At 38.0% G+C, this 19,626-nt stretch overlaps 1 protein-coding gene across 3 annotated transcripts in view; it reads left to right on the forward strand.

The window, feature by feature from the left end:
• Nucleotides 1–19,626, forward strand: part of ENPP1 (ectonucleotide pyrophosphatase/phosphodiesterase 1) — a 54,847-nt gene that overhangs the window by 20,088 nt on the left and 15,133 nt on the right. For 2 of the 3 annotated variants that reach the window (XM_062639562.1, XM_062639560.1), the window contains exons 4-15: nt 813–938; nt 1,102–1,162; nt 5,979–6,076; nt 9,245–9,324; nt 10,671–10,790; nt 12,567–12,676; nt 13,907–13,972; nt 14,264–14,336; nt 15,979–16,087; nt 16,333–16,464; nt 18,115–18,146; nt 19,280–19,407. In XM_062639562.1, coding sequence (XP_062495546.1) covers nt 813–938; nt 1,102–1,162; nt 5,979–6,076; nt 9,245–9,324; nt 10,671–10,790; nt 12,567–12,676; nt 13,907–13,972; nt 14,264–14,336; nt 15,979–16,087; nt 16,333–16,464; nt 18,115–18,146; nt 19,280–19,407 — 1,135 coding nt within the window. The remainder of the gene's footprint in view (nt 1–812; nt 939–1,101; nt 1,163–5,978; nt 6,077–9,244; nt 9,325–10,670; nt 10,791–12,566; nt 12,677–13,906; nt 13,973–14,263; nt 14,337–15,978; nt 16,088–16,332; nt 16,465–18,114; nt 18,147–19,279; nt 19,408–19,626) is intronic. The other variant, XM_062639561.1, reaches the window with a different exon arrangement.

The following is a 19,626-nucleotide window of genomic DNA, read 5'->3' on the forward strand; positions in this document are numbered from 1 at the left end:
ATTCCACGTCTCTAAGATCTTCACTTAAGCATTCACTCAGCTGGTAAATTCATTCATTTTTATCCTCCTTGACTGCAAAGGCTCTACGTGTGTTTACTACTGCTAACAAAATTATCTTCAAATTATACCATGTATTGGAATATTCTGTTCAGAAAAATCAATATGTATTAGGAAAAAAGTCTCGACTAAAAACAGCAACGAAGCTGAAGTCAGAGGTCTTCCTGTGAGTTTATGTGTGTAGTCTCAAATAGTGGCAGAGTGATGCTTATACCTAACACGTGCTGAAAAAAGTTGGGAGTGCCAGATGGTGACTGGTAAAAAAAAACAAAGAACAAAACAAACAACAAACCAAAAAGTCGGTGCAAGTCAGAATACTGCTTCTCAATATTTTCTGGGCATTCCAAATCTAGATTCGTTTGGTTTTTATCTGGAGGAGTTTTTTTTGGGAGTGTCTTTGTAGTTCACATTTACCAAATTTAACCCACATAAATGACCGTATTTAAAAGGATTCTTTCTGATCTGTGGTATTGATAACCATGTGCTGCATAATTGTATTCAGACAGCTACACACTTGGATTATTTAGCCAGGGTGTTGAACTAGACATTTGACGGTCCCTTCCAACCCAAACTATTCTATGATTCTGTTTTCTAAAGTGCCAAAACTTGCAGTATTACCCATGCATGAGATACCCTAGGGTTGGTTTTCAGTAAGCATGCATTTGAGATGGAACTTAACATGATTCAGTTAATGAAGTCTGCATTTAGACCGATATTAATCATTGTGCCGTCCTTCTCTCTCATCTGTTTTTTAGCCCACATATGGACCTGCAATAAATTCAGGTGTGGAGAGAAAAGGCGACTGGAGTATCATTGTTCCTGTTCAGATGATTGTGTGGAAAATAAAGATTGCTGTGTCAATTATCGTGCTGTTTGTAAAGGTAAATATCCTCAACAAGTTCCTACAGTCTCTCATATATGTACCCATATTTGTATGAAAGGAGCAAGGACATAATACAACTTCAAAGCATCCAGTAAAATGAAAAAAACCTTGCATTTATCTATGAGAATGTACTGTCTTAAATCACACTCCTTTGTTTTAAGGAGAGGCAAGCTGGGTTGAAGAAGAGTGTGAGGACATTACTGAACCTCAGTGTCCAAAAGGGTGAGGATATTGTATATTTGCATAGCTCTGCTCTTTGCTTATGTTTCATTTTTAAGATTATTTTCCCTAATGTGTCTTCCTGGGACCTGCTTGCCTTTCTTATCATGGTGAAAGCAGCTGTCAGACAAAGGACACCTGTTCAGCCAGCATTCGGTAGCACTTGCTAACAGATCAGGTTGCTCCATCTCAGCAGCACTCTTGTATCCCAGCACTCGCTTGACTTGCAAGACATGCCTGTTACTGAACCCTGCTCTTTCACAGTTGCGTGTACTTTGGGCAGCTCTGTCTTGTGCCAGCCTCATTATTGTCCTACATGTGCTCCAATACCCTTTCTCCCAAATATTTTGGGACTCGACCAGCAATCTCAGGCTCCTAAGACTGCTTCCCTCACAGTTGCTTCTGAAGACCTTTCCTTGCCTGTTCTAGCCCCAGAGCTCCAAACTATGGGCAGATCACTGTTTCAGTTTCATCAGCAATATTTGCAAGCCGTCTGAACAACTTTCTTTTAAAAGGTGTAAAATGCTATGGGATCCTTGTATTCTCTGGCTTGGCTCCAAATTGGGCCTGCTCCTGCAAGTTATGTATACACTGTGTGAGAAATGACTCATGTAGATAATGGCATCAGCTCTCAGGCTCAAATAGAACAGCAAAGCTCCCAGCCAGGAAAAAAGCCTGTGTTTCTTGTACTGTTTTTGCTGTGAGATCTTTAACGTTAAAGCTGAAGTTGACTGCAAGCTATGATTTTTATGTATAAGTTCTATTAATAGAAGTGACTCTTGATTGGAGATGTTCCACTGGAAAATAGCTTGTAGATATGTTGTGGGCATGAGTTGAATTCAGTTATGTTCATGTCTGAGAAGTGTCAAAAAAATCAAAACTATTTTCATTTTGATGATTTTGAAATTATGGTGTGCTGTGGATATTTCTAGTAAGGTAAAACATTTCAGCCTGTTCTTATAACAGTACTTTTTTTTTAAACTTAAGATATTTAAATCATGGTATACTTATTCATTGGAGTTACAATACTGTCAAACAAAATACACTTCCTTTTGGAATATTTTTATACCAAATGAGTACTCTTCATTCTGATTCAGAGCAATAACACTGGCACTCCAGAACCTTCACCAGGACAGAAACTGGAGCTTCTGTGCAGCTTGGAGTCCAAGTCCCGGATAAGTCTCCATGTAGGAGGGAGGTAGCTGAGTGGTTCTGGAAGCTTTTGTCATTAGCTCCCGTTCTGGGGTCAGGGACCATTCGGGACTGTTTGCTGGGAGCTGGCTCTAGGATGCTGATATCCCTAACACAAGATCGGAAGTGTTACTCCCAAGGGGTGGATAAGCAAGCAAGAGCCTTGTGCAGATTGAGCAGCTCCTGTTGATTAACTTGGTTTTTAGGGTTTATTGTTTGTTATTTCTGTTCAGCCCATGAAAAGAATACGCAGTTACTCTACTAAAATTATTTTAATCCTGGCAAAACCAGAAGTGTTGCAATAAAACCCAACCCAGGGAAGGGCGATGTGTGGTCAAAGTTGAATTGAGCAGGGTTGGCCAAAGCCTCATCTCAGGCTCTTAGCACACAAGCTTCTCCCAAAACGAACAACTCTGTAAACAGTCCACTTCTTCCTATGGTGGGGTGGGCAGGAGTGCAGGTAACTAACACAGTGCTCATTTTCAGGCCTCAGAATAGCAGTTCTGACTCTGTACATATTAATGCAGCATGTTTTGTGGGTTAAAATTGCTGGTTTCATTCCATTTTGGGTTTAGTTGCATTTGCTCTTGTAGTGCAGAATAGATGAAAGACAATGCAGTATTCATTGAGGTGCTTAATCTGGGAAAGCCCAATGATTTCAATGAGACTGATCAAATCTTAAAGTGAAATACACACCTAAGTCTTTCCAAGACTAGGCTCTGTGTTGTTGAATAGGATTATACAGTTAATGGGCTAGAAGATTTCAGGCGTGATCTAGTTCTTTCCACTGGTCTAAGAGTGAAATAATACTATAAGAATTTAAACCTGCTTTGGCAGTTTACCCTAGTGCTTAACTAGATGGTTTTCCTTGGGTTTGATTATGTTTCTCTGTACCTTAAGGCTCATGCTATTTATTCTGTGTTCAGTAAGCTGGAAGAGCAGCTGATTTGTTTCCTCTTTGCAGATATTTCTTGTATATTTGAAGATTGCTGTTACACCTCGTGTTGAGGCTTTACATACATTTACCAGAAAAGAAAGCTTTGCGGTTTTATATAGGCAGTAGTGCTTGGGATAGGAAGTTTTGTGCAGTATGTCTAGCTTTTCAAGGGGACTTTCTTCTTTCTTCCATTTCTTTCTTCTGTTTTTTTTTCCTTTAATTGTGGTCTAACTTGCCTGTGATAATGCAGGTCAGCTTGGCAGTGTGGTCTGCAGTTCTGGGCTCTTGATCTTCCAGGCTGGTGAACCTACTAGACCACAGCAAGCCTGTGTTTCCTGCACTTAGTTTCCATAGAAGCCAATTTATAGGAGTGGGTAATTACCACTGCATTTCCTTCAGTTTGGAGTCAGGATGTGACTGTGGCATACATATTTATCCAAGAGCTGTGAAACACCCTTGTCATACTGTTTGGACACAGCCAGCATGAGTCACAGGTAGAAACAAAACTTGAGCCTCCCAGGCTTGCTTGTTCATGGTGGCACGTTTTTGAAGCAGCAAGTGTAACCTTGACTACTGACAAGAAAACGTCATGGAAATTGCTGATGTATCTCAGAACTGAGCTCAGGTCAGTTTGCCAGGGGATTTTACTTGAAGCTGTTCCAAAGAGCGCAGTTCCGCATTGTCTGTCATGCTTTGCTTCCCTGAGCACAGGGCAGATCATTTAAGTATATGAGTTTCAGCATGTGTAGAGTATAGAAGTGAAATGGCCAGTCTCCCTGGTTGTGGCAATGGTCTGTTTTGCCAGGTTTAATATTACATGTGTGAGGGGTTCAGTAGCTGGATTTGCAGACAAGCAAAACATGTACTTAACAGTTGGTTTACTTGTAAATGCCAAACCAGAAACAGTTGCGTAAAGTGCCTTTCTAAGGAGTTGGTTTTGGTTTTTTTTTGAAGTTAGACTTGTCAGAATGTAATATTGAAAAGTTTGGTTTATTGCAGGAAACTTCTCAATGAAGGTTTTGAGATTTTTGCAGTGGAGGGAATCAATTTTATGGGGGGAGGGGTGGCAGAGAAGGTATTTGCAGAAGTTGCAGCAATCAGAATCTGTGGCACAAACAATACTTGTAATATGGGTGAAGTCAGTACGTGACGTTTTCCCTACTGTTTTCTGCCAGAGGACTTTGATCTGAATGATCTTGGTCTGAAGATCATTCATTTCTTCTTCCCAACTAACTGCCTTTACTAAGATTTTTCAAAACATAGTATTACATATACCATAGAAATAAAAAGCAGTCTGCAAACATACTACCTTGTTTTATTCTGTCTGGGCTGTAGGGTAGGTTATGTAATGATTATGACTAATTAAAGCCTTTTGGCTGAACTGTTGTCCACATTGTTGATTGAAATTTTCTTAAGATAGACATGTTTTGGTTGCCTGACTTATCTTCAGTTTAATATAGTCATGTTTGACTGAACTAGGAGAAATAGTTCACTTATAAATGATTGGATTTTTTTTTGTGGGGTAACTCACTAAAAAAATTGTCAACACTTTATAAATATTTGTCTTCTCACTGTTTTGGGAAACTGAAGTGCAGCAAAGCTTTAAACATTTTCATTTTACACTTTGTAAACATAAAAAGGAAAACTGAGCTTGCAACTGGCATGTAAAATACGTTCAATCCTGTGATATGAATCTGTATTTTCATTGTTTTTTGCTGCACTGCAGTTTTTATTTTTTTTTTTTTTTGCAGTCTCGCATGTTTTCACATCTATGGGTCAAACATAGGGTAGTTTTTCTATGAGGAAGAAATCACTGGTGATTATTCCTGTTCGCGATGGGATTTTTTAAGTATTTACAGTTGGAGAGAAATCGTTGAATAGGGCTGAAGCTGGAAGCAAGTCAAAGCTGGAAAACATAGGTCCTGTAGGTCCTGAAAGGGGAGAATTTATTATTGCTAGTTCCAGTGGAATCGCTTCTGAAGTTCTGTCGAGTTCCAGACAGAAATACTACTGCTACAGTGTTCCAGTCATAAGGCCACATTTTTCAGTGTGGAGGTTGGTAGTACTTCTGGTAATCAAGTTCTTTCTGGTTAAATAATCTTTATAAGATAAAGGGGAAAAATCAGTGTTATAGTTGCTGATTTAATGAATCCTGTACATGAGACTTTGTTACTTTTTTTTTATGCACTGTATATGTACATGTAAAAAGGTAACTTCTCCCCCTCTGCCAGGTAGATCATGAATTTTTCAGGAGCAAAAAGAATAAGGGAAAGCCATGGCTTCACATTTTGCTCTTTCCCTGCTTTTACCTTGGGGTGGGAAGCAGGGTTGGAGTGGTTGAGTGTTGCTCCATTGGGACTGATTTCAAGATCAGGAGTTCCAAACCCACCAGGCAGATTGCATGAACATCTTGGCTCATTTCTTTATGAGTGCTTGTGAAATCAGGCTCTGTGCATGTAATCCTCAGCCTTTTTGGGTAGGGTTGCTACACCAGCCTGTGAGGTGAGGGACTAGGTGGCTGGTCTGCTCACAGCCTGCAAGCCTGCCTGTTTTGGAAGATTTACTTCCTTGGTCTGATTTATAGTCCCATAATGAGCATCCCCACTACGTGAGGGAAACTTTCTTGAAATAAGTGGTTGGAAATTACTTCTTGGAGTCAGTCTTCTAATACTTCAATTTCTGCTTGTTCAGATTTACCAAATCTCCAGTGTTACTATTTTCATTGGATGGCTTCAGAGCAGAATACCTGCAGACTTGGGGCGGACTTCTACCTGTTATTAGCAAATTACGTGAGTAGCTTATTTGTCTAAGCAATATGATGATATCTTGTCCGAAAAATCAATAGCAGCTTTGCTTGCTCTTTAAAATCCTCACTCTTCCTCCATGGAAATGGAAGTTGATGCTCTAAATAACAGCCATGCACAGAGAATTTGAAGTGTGGGAGGGTGGAAGGTCAAAAGATAGGAGAGGGCATGAGGAAAGGGCGCTTTGGATTTTCATTGAAACCTTAAAAATTACTGAGAAGCCCTTCTCTACTTATGAGGTGGATGCTTTTTGCTGTGAGTTTATTTCTTCAAAATAGAAGTAGACCCACTTTTTACTCTCTATATTGTCTCGTATTCAGATGGAATAGCTTTGGAAAATGGTAAGCAAGGTAGAAAGCATTTGATTATGTTTGTAAAAGAGAAGGAAGAGATTAGGAATAGGTGATATAGAAGGGCTGGTAGAAATGTGCTGAATCTGAGAACCTTTATTTAGCAACCATTTGCAGAAGAAATGAGAGCCTCATAAGCACATATTTTTTTCCTAGCTTTTGTAGTGTCTTACTTAACTTTCCTAGAGTATAACTAACTTTGCATTTTGTGTCTCTATTTTGGCTGTGGTCTATAAAGAACTGATGGTATTTCTTGAATATGCCAATCTTCTTGACATTCATAAATTACTACATGGGGTGACTGGCTTCAGTTTGGCTTAAAAATAAATTGGTAAAAATACTTGCTTTTTGTACAGTGGTTGTTACAACTTGACCTGTTCCAGAGGATAACAACTCACAGATGTATTTGAGGTTTTAGCTTTTTTTCATTTTGATCCATGTTAGAATAATACAAGGCATTTGAAACAATTTCATTAAATATAGTTACAGAAGAGTTCTGTTGAAGAAGACTTCTTGAGCACTGCAAGAAGAGGCTGGCCTTTGCAAATGGTTATAGCTCTGGCTGCAGTACAAGATAACAGTGCTACAAAGCATCCCTAGGACTTCCAGGCTGTGACATCCATTTATACATGTGAAGTTTCTGCATTCTTTGGACTGGATGCACTACAGTGCAACTTCTGTCTTTGATTTCTATAATAAACTTGTATTTCTTTTTCCACTGAAACCATGATAAATTCTGACCACTAATAAATACAACTAACATAGCAGCCTCTTCAATGTTGCTTTACTTCTCCAGAACCATGGAGTTTTTGATGGTCAAAACTTGCATTTTTAAAGGATTCTAAAATCAGAATGGCTAATGCAGGCTTTGGACATGGCAAAATAAAGTCTTGTCTGGGGGAAAATATTTCTGCATTATGTCAACAATTCTGCATTATGCTGGAGCATGTTATGTAATCTGATAAAAGACATTTGTGATGGGATATACTACAAGATCTTCAGGTCCCCTCCCTATCTCCCAGTAAAATGCTGGATGAAAAGCCCAGATAACACAAGCTTTCTTCAGCAAGAGAAAATCTCATGAATGAAAGTTGGTGTCAGTGGTATGTATATCGCATGAAGCTCGGGCACGTGGCTTCAGATCTCAAGGCGCTTCATGTTCTATGTGTCTAAGCACTGAAAATGGTGGAAGGAGTCATATTGTAAAGAAACATTGCTACAGTACTTTACTGTGCAGGAAAGGGTAATGAATCTCTGGTACACAAGTAACCATAATGGATAAAGTGCTTGACTAAAATTGAATCTTTTTGGAGTTCATAGTTATCCATTTTACATGTAGATGTTCAGAAAGAGAGACCATCTATGAATGCCTATTTACAAAGAAGTGAACAGTTACTTGCATTAAGTAACTTCTCAGACTGCCCAGTTCTTTATTAAATTAGAGCCATGCTAAATCTGGAGCTTTTCTTTAAAACACTTGATGACAAGTCCAGCATTCTGTTAGTTAGAAATGTTCCCATTATGTAGTCCTGTTAATTCAGCCATGCCCACGGTGAAATTCTGTTGTCTCCTTGAATAAATCTTCGGAACTTTTTAGCAAGCTTTATTATGCACTCTCTCTCTGCTACCTGCTGAAAGGTGGCAATTCAGCGTGGAGCTGAGACGTAGAAATAATGTGTATGTATGGGATTGAGAGAAGATGTTTTCATATACTTCTTGGCTGTGGTATCATAAGTTTAAAATAAATCCTTCTTTTGTCTTAAGTTGTCTTTAACCAAGGCAACAAGAAGAAAGATAATGCTTATGGAAATTCCCAGCAAAACCCCCTAGGATGTTGGCCAAGCCAAATTTTTAAGCACACTTTTCTCTTACTTTAAAAACAGTAGGAAAAAAAACCCGAAACAAACCCAAAACCCAGCTTCCCACTTACCCCCAAGGAAAACCAAAAAAAAATTCAGAAAACAGCCTTAACAACAGATTTAGAAGTGGTTGAAATGTGTCAAGTGTATTGCAGTAGCAAAAAGGGTACAAAGGACGATTTGAATGCATATGTGGAAAGGAATGTCTGTGTAACTTGAGAGGATTTACTTTTCCAGCTTCGCTTCTTTATATGTTGGTCAGCTCAAACTGATGATTTCAGCTGAGATCTAATCCAAAAACCCTAATGCCACGAGCTCAAATTGCCCTGATACAACACTTTTTTTTATCAAACCTTGCATTTTTATTTTCTTTGTATTTTATATAGTGGCCCTATGATTTGTATATCAAGATAAAGAAAAATTTGAGATTCACTCTAGACTAAGAGTTGATTTTTATTAAAAAAAAAAAAAAGATTGCAAACTGCTAAGTAAACAGTGATTTGATAGGTGACTGAGAAAGCCAGGGCATGACTGTGTTAGCATCCACTTCATCTCTGAGAGCGCCCAGGGTGAAGTAGCTAGTTGGTCTCAAGCTGCAGACTTGACTTAGCGCATACCAGGGCAATTTTGGAGGGTGTGATTTCTTTGATAATTTGTTCTTATCTATGCATGTTTTTCCTAAGGACTGTAGGTTTTGCTCATATGACCATTGAAGTCAGTCATTAGAAGTATGTAAAATTTGTATCATATCCTTTTAGTCAGCTTGTAAATGGATATAGAAATAAAAATGAAGTGTTAACTCCTAAACTTTGAAGTATAAAAATGTTCTGGAAATATTTTTTTTTTTTCTTAATGGATGTATATCTTCATGCGAGAAACTTGCAAGGGTTCTTAGAGGCTTTTATTTCTGTAATTTTGCTGGTTTTCTTTCTTCCTCTCTGTAGAGAAATGTGGAACATATACTTCCAGTATGAGACCAGTGTATCCTTCAAAAACCTTTCCCAATCATTACTCTATTGTCACAGTAAGTATTCCTGTGTATTATGTTTTGCAGTATTGAAGAGACTGTTCATTATCAAGTTGTCTCCAAGGACATGATGTATTTTTTAGTATTAAAATAATAGGATTTCCCTTCAGAATATGAAACGGATTATAACTGATAAAGACAGTCATTATATAAAGCTACAACTCAGTGGTCAAATCTAATCTGATTAAGTAATCCAGTGCTTCCAAGACTAGCTGCAAGAATTCCCGTATAGGTGGAAGGACACATCACTTTGCAACTCCTCACCTGTGTAAATATTTCCACTAAATTGCATCTCAGTCTCTCTCTGAGAGAGCAGCCAGACTCCTTTGCACAGCCACTTTTGTTCCACTTCTTTAAGGTAGCTTGGCATGATGCAAAGAAGAGTATGAAATGAAAGGCAAGATTTAAACATCACATTGATACTGACTCTGATAGAGTGTATCCAAACCTGGATAGGAATGTCACAAAGCTGATCTTGTAAATTTATCACCTTCTACATGTAGTTAAAAAAAGAAACAGGTTTTCAACACTGAATGCAGGGTTGGATTCCAGCATGTTCTTCTTAGTTTCATATGTCAGACTAAATTCAGTCAAATATGATGATCTACACCTTCTTTTTGACTTAGTTTGTCAGGACTTCTGATAAGTGAGGAGCACAGATTCAGGAGTGAGATGTTTAAATATGTAATCCTCACAAATATCCATTGTTGAATATGCAACTAAGAGGCATTAATCATGCCCTGCAGCCATGTGAAAGTGCCCCTAAATACAGTATAGAGCTTTGTCTCAGCTCTCCAGGAGTGGTGTTTATCAGGGTCCTAATAGTGATGATGTTACATGCTTTAAAGTAAAAAGGAGCCAGTCTCCTTGAAGGCAGAACACAAAGTCTGTTTGAAACTACCTAATATCTGGTGCCTCTGAGCACTTTTACTGCTTATGTAATGGCTTTCATCTGCTGATATGCAATTCTCCTTTGAAATCTTGGTTTTGGCCATGTGATGGAGGTTCAGCAGAAGTAGTTGCTTTGTCATTGGTACTAAAGATACAACAAATGTGTGAACTAAGAGGTTGTCTTTCAGTTTGATCCCAGAACAAGTTTCTTGCCTTTTTTATTTTTTTTATTTTTGGTTTTAAATCTCACTGAGAAGCAATTAAGAATTGTAAGGTAGGACTCAGTGGCAATGGTGGGTGATGCTGTTAAATTTGTTAATTTGAGGTGCTGGTAGAGTGGAAGTCACATATAGATTATTCACTGTGCATACTTGTCTAACGGACATCTGTTTATATAGGCGGAAGGTTCTTTTTCTTTATAACACTGTAACAAGGTATACTTTCAATTACAGGGTCTGTATCCTGAATCTCATGGTATAATTGATAACAAGATGTATGACCCCAAAAGAAATGCATCCTTCACCCTTAGAAGTGAAGAGAAGTTTAATCCACAGTGGTACCAAGGGCAGCCTGTAAGTATTCATACACTGCTGAGAATGTACATTGGCCTGTTGTTATGTTACTTAATATCACTTGGAGGCATAGTGATGTTGAAAGAGTACAGAGTCAGCCAAGAAGCATTACTCAGCATGATTAGGAACTGCTATACTAGAGCAGCAAAATGACAAATGAAACAAAGTGCAGCAGGCTTTATTGAACTTAAATGTAATTTTCTTTAAGGAGAAAACTTGCTTTAAATAACTAATAAGGATACCAGATTTTGTTCTGGTTTTAATATGAAGTGGACTTGCAGTTAATTTTTCTGAGGAAATTGACAAACAAATTAGTTTTATTAATCATAGAACCATAGAATAGTTAGGGTTGGAAAGGACCTTAAGATCATCTAGTTCCAACCCCCCTGCCATGGGCAGGGACACCTCACACTAAACCGTATCACCCAAGGCCTCGTCCAGCCTGGTCTTGAACACTGCCAGGGATGGAGCATTCACAACTTCCCTGGGCAACCCATTCCAGTGCCTCACCACCCTAACAGGAAAGAATTTCCTCTTTATCCAATCTAAACTTCCCCTGTTTAAGTTTTAACCCATTACCCCTTGTCCTGTCACTACAGTCCCTCCCCAGCATCCCTGTAGGCCCCCTTCAGATACTGGAAGGCTGCTATGAGGTCTCCACGCAGCCTTCTCTTCTCCAGGCTGAACAGCCCCAACTTCCTCAGCCTGTCTTCATACAGGAGGTGCTCCAGTCCCCTGATCATCCTTGTGGCCCTCCTCTGGACTTGTTCCAACAGTTCCATGTCCTTTTTATGTTGAGGACACCAGAACTGCACACAATACTCCAGGTGAGGGCTCACAAGAGCAGAGTAGAGGGGCAGGATCACCTCCTTCGACCTGCTGGTCACGCTCCTTTTGATGCAGCCCAGGATACAGTTGGCTTTCTGGGCTGCAAGCGCACACTGAAGCCGGCTCATGTTCATTTTCTCATCGACCAACACCCCCAAGTCCTTCTCCGCAGGGCTGCTCTGAATCTTTTCTCTGCCCATCCTGTAGCTGTGCCTGGGGTTGCTCCAACCCAGGTGTATCAGTAGTAGTAAAGGTTTATGCTGTGCCCAGATTACTACTAAACCTAAAAGATGCGTAAAGAAAATGTTTCAGTTCAATCATACAGCTATGGCAAATTTTCTGATACCATCAAGATGAAGTGGCATGGGACAGTTTGGGTGAGTGCTAACCTGAAGAATAGCAAGAAGTAACTTGCAAAATGTAAAATGATAAAACCAGTAACTATCATAACTGGTTTTAGTAATGTGGGTGGACCAATTTTTATTTTTTTTGGGGGGGTGGAAGTGTAGACTTTGCAAGCCACTGAGAAGTGGTTTGCACAAGTGAGGCAGGAAAACATGCAGAAGGCAGACAGAAACCTGCAAATCTTGAGATCAGCAGTAAAATCAGAAGAGCTGACCAAAGTCCTACTTTTATATTTCAGAGTATGTGGGACATATGTCTTCAGAACATTCCTACCCCTTCTTACTTCACTGTTCACTGTTCTTGAGACATTTCCCCTACCTAGGTCTGTACCCAGCAGAAAGGGTGCAAGTATTTGCCATAACGAATTAGGCTGCAAGGTATATCTGGACTGCAGATGACATGCAAGATTGACTGTATGGTGTACTCTACTTACATTCTTAGGCTTTGGTCTTGCTGAAAGGTACAGAGGTGGTAGTGGATTTACTTGCAGTTACTTGGTTAAGTTAGTGACCTGCACTAACGATGGTGATTGTTGTCCTGCAGATTTGGCTAACAGCTATGTACCAAGGTTTAAGAGCTGCTACGTTCTTTTGGCCTGGGTCAGATGTAGCAGTTAATGGAACCTTTCCAAACCTGTATGAAAAATATAATAGGTATGTAAATTCCTGTGTCTTGGATTAATATTTTACTTAAACTGTTGCAATGGGATGTACACCAGAGAAACCATTATTTCACCTTCCACCACCCTGCTTTTCTAAATAGCTGTGTGCAACATGTAAAAAGATAAGATACAATTAACTTTGTTTCAGTATAACATAGATTCTTGTCTAATCATGTTGTCATTGCTCAGCAAATGCTTTAAGGAAAGATGTGGAAAATCAGTTTTAAAAGCAGCCAGCTTTGAAGCTTTAGTGCTTTTCTGTTTCTACTTATGAACATCTTTTGTGGGTGTGTTTAGAGTCATTCAGCCCAAATGTCTCATACACTGAATAGATCATGGATTGTCATGATATTGTCCATGAAAACGGAAGTAATCTGAGGTAAATTGTTCCAATGTAAAATTACTTTCATTGCAGATTTTGAAAGTATTTCATATTAAGGCAGTCATATTTTAGTGATTGCTCTTCACTGCAGCTAAACCTTTTCTGACTAATGAAAATTCTAGATAAATCTATCACCTTTTATTTAATAATCTCAAAACTCGCCCAAGAAATCAGGCAATTCACTTTGATCTTCCTAGGATTATTTCCTATACTCTTCTTCTTATAGCAATCAAATTCTGATTGTCGCCTTAGATCTTTTTTCGTTAGGAACTTGTACCTCATTACTTGAACTTCTATGGAGTAGCTGAATTACTAATTTTGTGGGTGCCTCATCTTGTTCTAGGTCAACATGCATATTGTTGGTCTCCTTGATATAGAGCATCTACTTTGTGACATAATTGAGAACTTGTATTCAAACTGTTTAAACATTTAACAAAACAACAACAAAACTCATACCAAAACCCAACCAGCCAAACCCAACAACAAACCATCCCCAATCTGAAACTTTTTCAAAATATAGTACAGGAGTGAAAACTTGCATATGATTTTGCACCTCAAAGCCAATTATTCTCCTTGTATAATAAACACAATACTGAGAGCTTTATTCTAATCACAGTACAATCAATGGGGATAATATTCAAGGGAGCTTTAGATCAGGCCGTTAACTTCTGTAGACTCGTAGGCAATTAGAATAAACTTGCATCCTGCTAAATAACCATTAATGGTGTCTAGTTGAATTAAAATTTCTTTGCTAAAGTACATTGACTTTGTAATGTGTGACTAAAATTTTTTAGCTTTTGGAAGTACAAGGTTGGTTGATCTTCTGTTGTTCTGATACAGCTCAATCCCCTTTGAAGAAAGGGTGGTAACTGTTCTCCGCTGGCTGCAGTTACCTGAAGATGAAAGGTACATATGCAACTGCAAATTCCCGTTCAAGTGGTGTTGCAGTTAATCACTTTGTAAATATTATTTCTGCTTCAAACAGTATCTTATACAGTATTCTAACAGAGTTAAAGTATTTAATGCAAGCCTGTTTCTATGACTGAAATCTGTTATAATTAAGTTACATTTCTCTATTTCCCTTTAATGTGTCCTTCCTCTGACAGTGTTATTTGACATCCATTGTTGAAATATAATCTCTTCAAACTGTCTCAACATGTATGTAAAATATGACGTTTTTGGTACTGTTTGATATAGACCACACTTTTACACTCTGTATTTAGAAGAACCAGATTCCTCGGGCCATATGTTTGGACCAGTAAGCAGCGGAGTAAGTAGTTTTGTAGTTTCTTAATTTTCTTGGTTTTTTTAAATGTGGATCTTTGCTCTGACTCTATAATAAACTTTCATGATTCATGTTAGGTTAACCAAAACCATGTTCAGTATGCTTATGAGGAAAAAGAATTGTGAATAGACAGTCCATCCATAATTAACACTGATATCAAAGCATGTAATAAACAGCCTATTTAGTAAGTGTAATTCCTATTTTATTTATTTCAATAACTTTTAAATTGCAAAAGCATTTTTTGATATGTGTTGTATGTAGTTTTATCTATTGTTACTAATTCTTTATGTTGATTTGGGGTGGGGGAACCACAGAAAGTTTGTATACTTTCAATTTAGCAAGAATAGAGATTTTTATAGCAATGGTCCAAATTTTGGTGGTTAAGCATTCATGTTGTCATTTGTTTTCCCACAGTCTCTGTACAAAGGTTAGGTGAATATTGGTTTTATCTCCCTGTGGTTAGATTTTATATGTTCTTGGAAAGAGGGTGATAAAAGGGATATTCACCCCATCACAGTCTGTGCTGTACCAACTTTATAAATAAGAATGTTTTTTGAGACAGCTACTATTTTCAGAACTGCTAAACAGCACTACCTTTTAATAAACCACAGTGAAAAATGCAAAGGAAAAAGCTCCTGGAAATTCAGGAACTTTGTAAAATTTTCTTGTCTTGAATGGTCAGGAAGTTTGGGCATCTTAATCCGGTATTTAACCTCAGTGGTGACAACAGTAAAAACCTCTTGCCAATTTCTAAGGTATTAACGGTTACTTTAAGGAACTGAAAGATGAGTGTAAGTGCTCAGTGAAGTATCAGACAACTAATTAGAACTGCAGTATAGGGAAAGTGTTGAAATTGATTATAGTTTGACTAATAAGTGGATCTGAAGTTCTGTATGTCAGGAATGCTTTGGAGAAAAAGATCCTGAGGGTTTGAACATAGTCTCCCCAGGAGCATCTCATCTTTGTTCACATAAACCCAGACAGCTTATACAAGTAGCATAATGAGGTAACAGAATAACTTAATTAAAAAGTACTTTTTTTGGGGCATTGTTTACTTGGCAAGTATTCAAAAGTAGCTCCAGTGGCTGTACCTGTGCAAATGAGCTTGAACGCCAGACCCCTGATCATGAACAAGGCTAGGCTGGTAGTTTGTTCTAGGCTTTTTCAGTCCCTTTAAAATAATTTGAGACTGATATCCAGTCACAATTTCAAGGACAGTTTACTCCAGGGTTTCTCTCAACAGGGATTCTGAGGAAGAGTACTGAGGCTTGGCTTCCTCTATTCTCTTCAGCCCTCTGGTGTTCTCCCATCAGCATCTGCACTCTTAGGCAAGACATTCCATGTTGCTCTTGGTTGTACCCCTCATAATGCAATAAACATCCTCTATTTCATACTTTTAAAACCACTCAAACCACCCTCACTGGCTATAACATGGGAGTTGCTGCAGTTTTAGGTCCCCTGTGTCCTTCATACATATCTGGAATGCATCTAGCTTTGAAGTCTGTAAGAAGAGCTCCTTGTTCTTTATTAGCACAAACTGTTACAGTTAAAATTTATTCACTCTCTAGAAATAAATTCAATTCTTAATTGAAGTGTTAACACTTTACGTTCCAATTTTGCCCTACAGGTCATTATGGCATTACAGAGAGTGGACAACATAGTAGGGATGCTGATGGATGGTCTCAAGCAAATGAACTTGCATAAATGCCTGAACATTATTTTCATATCAGATCATGGTAAATTAAATTTTATAAAATAGATCAGAATTTAATACCTGCTTTTATAATAATATTCTGAGTTTATACTTGCATGTTTCTGGCAAGGTTAATGATGCAGCCAATACCTGTAGAAATTATGCTCTGTACTATCAAGATCATGCAAGAGATAATCGGTGTAGGTGAGAATCAGACTATTTTGGCCTCAACAAGGTTTTTCTACACTGGTATTCCCATTTTAAAATGAACTTTATTTCCCTTTGCAGGGATGGAAGCAGGGAGCTGCAGAAAAACAGCGTATCTGAACAGCTATCTGGACAATGTTCAAGATTTCATGGTAGTACCTGGTCCTGCAGCTCGCCTAAGACCTAATAATGTTCCAGATGAGTATTTCTCTTGTATGTAATTGCTAAACTAATTTTTGTTACTTGGTTATACACTTTTGTACTTTATGAATACAGTCTTAAGATTCATATATTCCATTGGTAAACCTGAGTGGAGGTCAACTAGGTACAACCTGGGTAATGATGAAGAGGAAATAAGAAGTAGTGCACCTGTGTTTTTTAAAGGCTGGGCTGAAAGTTCATTTGAATCCTACAGATTGCTTTTGGTGGCTGCCTCGGAGTGACCAACTGCAAATGCTTTTGCCTTGTGAATGGCATTCCTTTGAACCAGATCTTCGGTGCTCAAGACAGCCCAAAAATGCCCCCCTCATGTTTCACCTCATTTTCTGATTTACCAGTTTATATATGAATTTGCTGTATTTCTGTCTTAAAGGAATGTTAGACTGTTACTATCTTTTACGTGAGTATTATTTCCTAGTATAAAAAAAAATGGTCAAATGGCCTGACAGCAGCTGAGTAAACTACACATAAGCATAAATAAGAAAATAATCCTGAATAAAAATCAATGAATGCTTTAAAAATTTTAAACTTTGATTCATAGAATTCTAGAATCACAGAATGGTTTCGGTTGGGAGGGAAATCAAAGATCATCTAGTTCTAACCCCCTTGCCATGGGCAGCGACACCTTCCGCTAGACCAGGTTGCTCAAAGCCTCATCCAACCCATGCAGTCTCATTTTAGATGAACACTTAATGCCTGCTGGTTTTAATACTTTTTAATGTTGGATACAGGTGTTCCCTTCACACCTGATAGTGTTTTTTTTGTCTGTCTAGATTATTCTTCTCCATGCCCTTTAAAAGTTGTAGACCTCAACCCCAGTGACTTTAAGTCCTGTTTACTTTATTGCTTGATGCTATTCCAGATTGGTTTAAATGTTTCCTTGGAGAGATGGGAGTTCTCAAATGCAGTTCCAGGTTCTCCCTGGAGAAACAAGCTCAGGAAGAAGAAAAGCAGAGCATCTCCTGCTTTTGAAATGTGCACTGTTTTCACGAAGGAGCATAAGTTGTCTTTGTAAAACTGCTATATCTATGTAGGAGTTATTAATAGTTTCCTTGCCAGTGTGATCCTTTACATGCTTTGGGTATCAGACTCAGGACAGAGTAACTGTGTGAAATGTAATGGGCCTGTGTTATACAAAATGTCAAACTAAATGATGTAATGGTCCTTTTTGATTTGAGTCTAAGTATCTGGATCTCAGCCAGCTTGCACTTGGCTATCTTTCTAAGGATGCTTGCCAGATAAAACTGCTGCCCTGGTTGTTGTATTTGTTTCTTTTTCCTTAGAAGTTTATTAGCAAGAAGGAAAAATCCAGCTTGATTAGTGCAGCCTTTAGTTGCCTCTTTTGTGAAAATGTACTTCTTGGATTATTTTTCTAACTGTGGCTAACATAGTTTAAAATTTTAAATCTTTCAATAAGTAAGCAAGGGGAGGAGAACTGTGAACTAGAAGCTCATAAAAGCAGTAGCATGACAGTTTAGTGATTGTTTTGTTCCATGTGGTTTTCATTCTGGAAAAATAACTTCTTATGTCCAGATTTTTTTTGAAACTCAAGCCAATTATATGATGTGATGGGAATGCTTTCATTTTACATCTGATTTTTTTTTTTTAACTTAGGTGTCTAATTCTTACATATGATTCTTCCAGTTAATTATGAAGGCATTGTCAGAAACCTCACAGTAAGTGTCTTTGTGTTTGTTGTTCTAGCTTAATTTCTATTGACGTTTACAGTATTTTATAGCATCAGCTGTTTGCTGGGCTACTTGCATAGCATATGGACTTTGAATTGGTGACCTTCCATACGCAATGCAGTTAACAACAAAAGTAGTTCCACTCAGGGGAAGGTCAAAATTGGGTAAGGTGTCATATGGCTTTTTGGTTGTGCATTAACTAGGGTTTTGTGCTCAACTCTTTTCACTAACTGTATCATGTTGCTCTTCAAACTGAGAACTTGTGTATCTGGCCCATACTGGCTGAGGGCCAAGTCAGTGTAAAGCTCAGCTCCATTTCCTGGACAAGCATGAGATTTTCTTGCCCACACCTTTTAGATAAACAGCTTTGAGAGAGATTATAGATTTTTTTTTTCCCTTTTTTTTTTTTTTTCCTTCATCTTAAGAAACTTGCTTTTCTACTCTATACCTGTTCTTATGCCTGCACCACAATCAGTTTGCCACTCGGTTGTGCAGACACTGCTGGTGGTGAGAGCAGTACTGTTTGTATAGATACTTCACTTTTCAAAAATTCCAATATTACAGTAGAGGTTTTTGTTTGGTGGGTTTTTTTTTGGTGTGTTTGTGGGTATTTTCTTTTTTTTGTTGTTTTGGGGGTGGTTTTTGGTTTTTAAATCATTAATGGGTCTTAATTGGTGGAAAAATCTATTTGTCCCTGAGGGATCAATCTGAAAACCCTTTGAATGTCTGTTATTTTCTGTATTGCAGAGAGGTAGAATTATTGCAGTGGATAGTCTACAACTTGTGAATGTATCATGATGTTCATATTTTGGTGTAAATCTTCATTAATTCTAATCCATACTGTTTGGTTCTGTATAATTTTCTGTAAAAAAAAAAAGTTGTGTCCATAATCCAATGTAAATATTATTCCAATAACTACTGAATGCAAAACCAGACAGTATTTGTTATTTAAATGGTTATTAGTCGTGTCCCCAGACCATAAGAATCTAAACCTGACAGAGTCCTGTTGTCCTTAGTGGAAGTTATTGCAGGACCTTTGCTATTGAAGTGCATTGTAAGAACTGTTCATGACATAAGCAAAAGTTTGGTGAAGCATACATTTTATACGTTAAATTTTTCAGTGCCTAGAACCAAATCAGCCTTTCAAAGCTTACATGAAACAGATGCTACCCAAACGTTTCCATTATTCATATAATGACCGGATTGAACCATTGCACTTCTATTTAGACTCCCAATGGCAGCTTGCTAGGTAAGTTACAGTTTTCAGTACTTGATTATACAGTAAATAATTTAATAATTTCTTGTTTTCTCATAGCATTTCTCTTCCAAATGCTATTCTCTTCTAATAGCTATCAGTGATAGCTATTAAAGCATGGTATTCTTGTTTGTCATAGCAAAAGGACATTGCAAAGAAACAGTGCATACTTCAAATGTTAGAAACTTTTTCAGATACTTGAGCATGCCTTGC

This window comes from Pezoporus occidentalis, unplaced genomic scaffold (genome assembly GCF_034315485.1).
Source record: "Pezoporus occidentalis ecotype Australia unplaced genomic scaffold, CSIRO_AGI_Poc_V1 ctg61, whole genome shotgun sequence".
In the NCBI taxonomy this organism is placed as follows: Eukaryota; Metazoa; Chordata; class Aves; order Psittaciformes; family Psittacidae; genus Pezoporus; species Pezoporus occidentalis.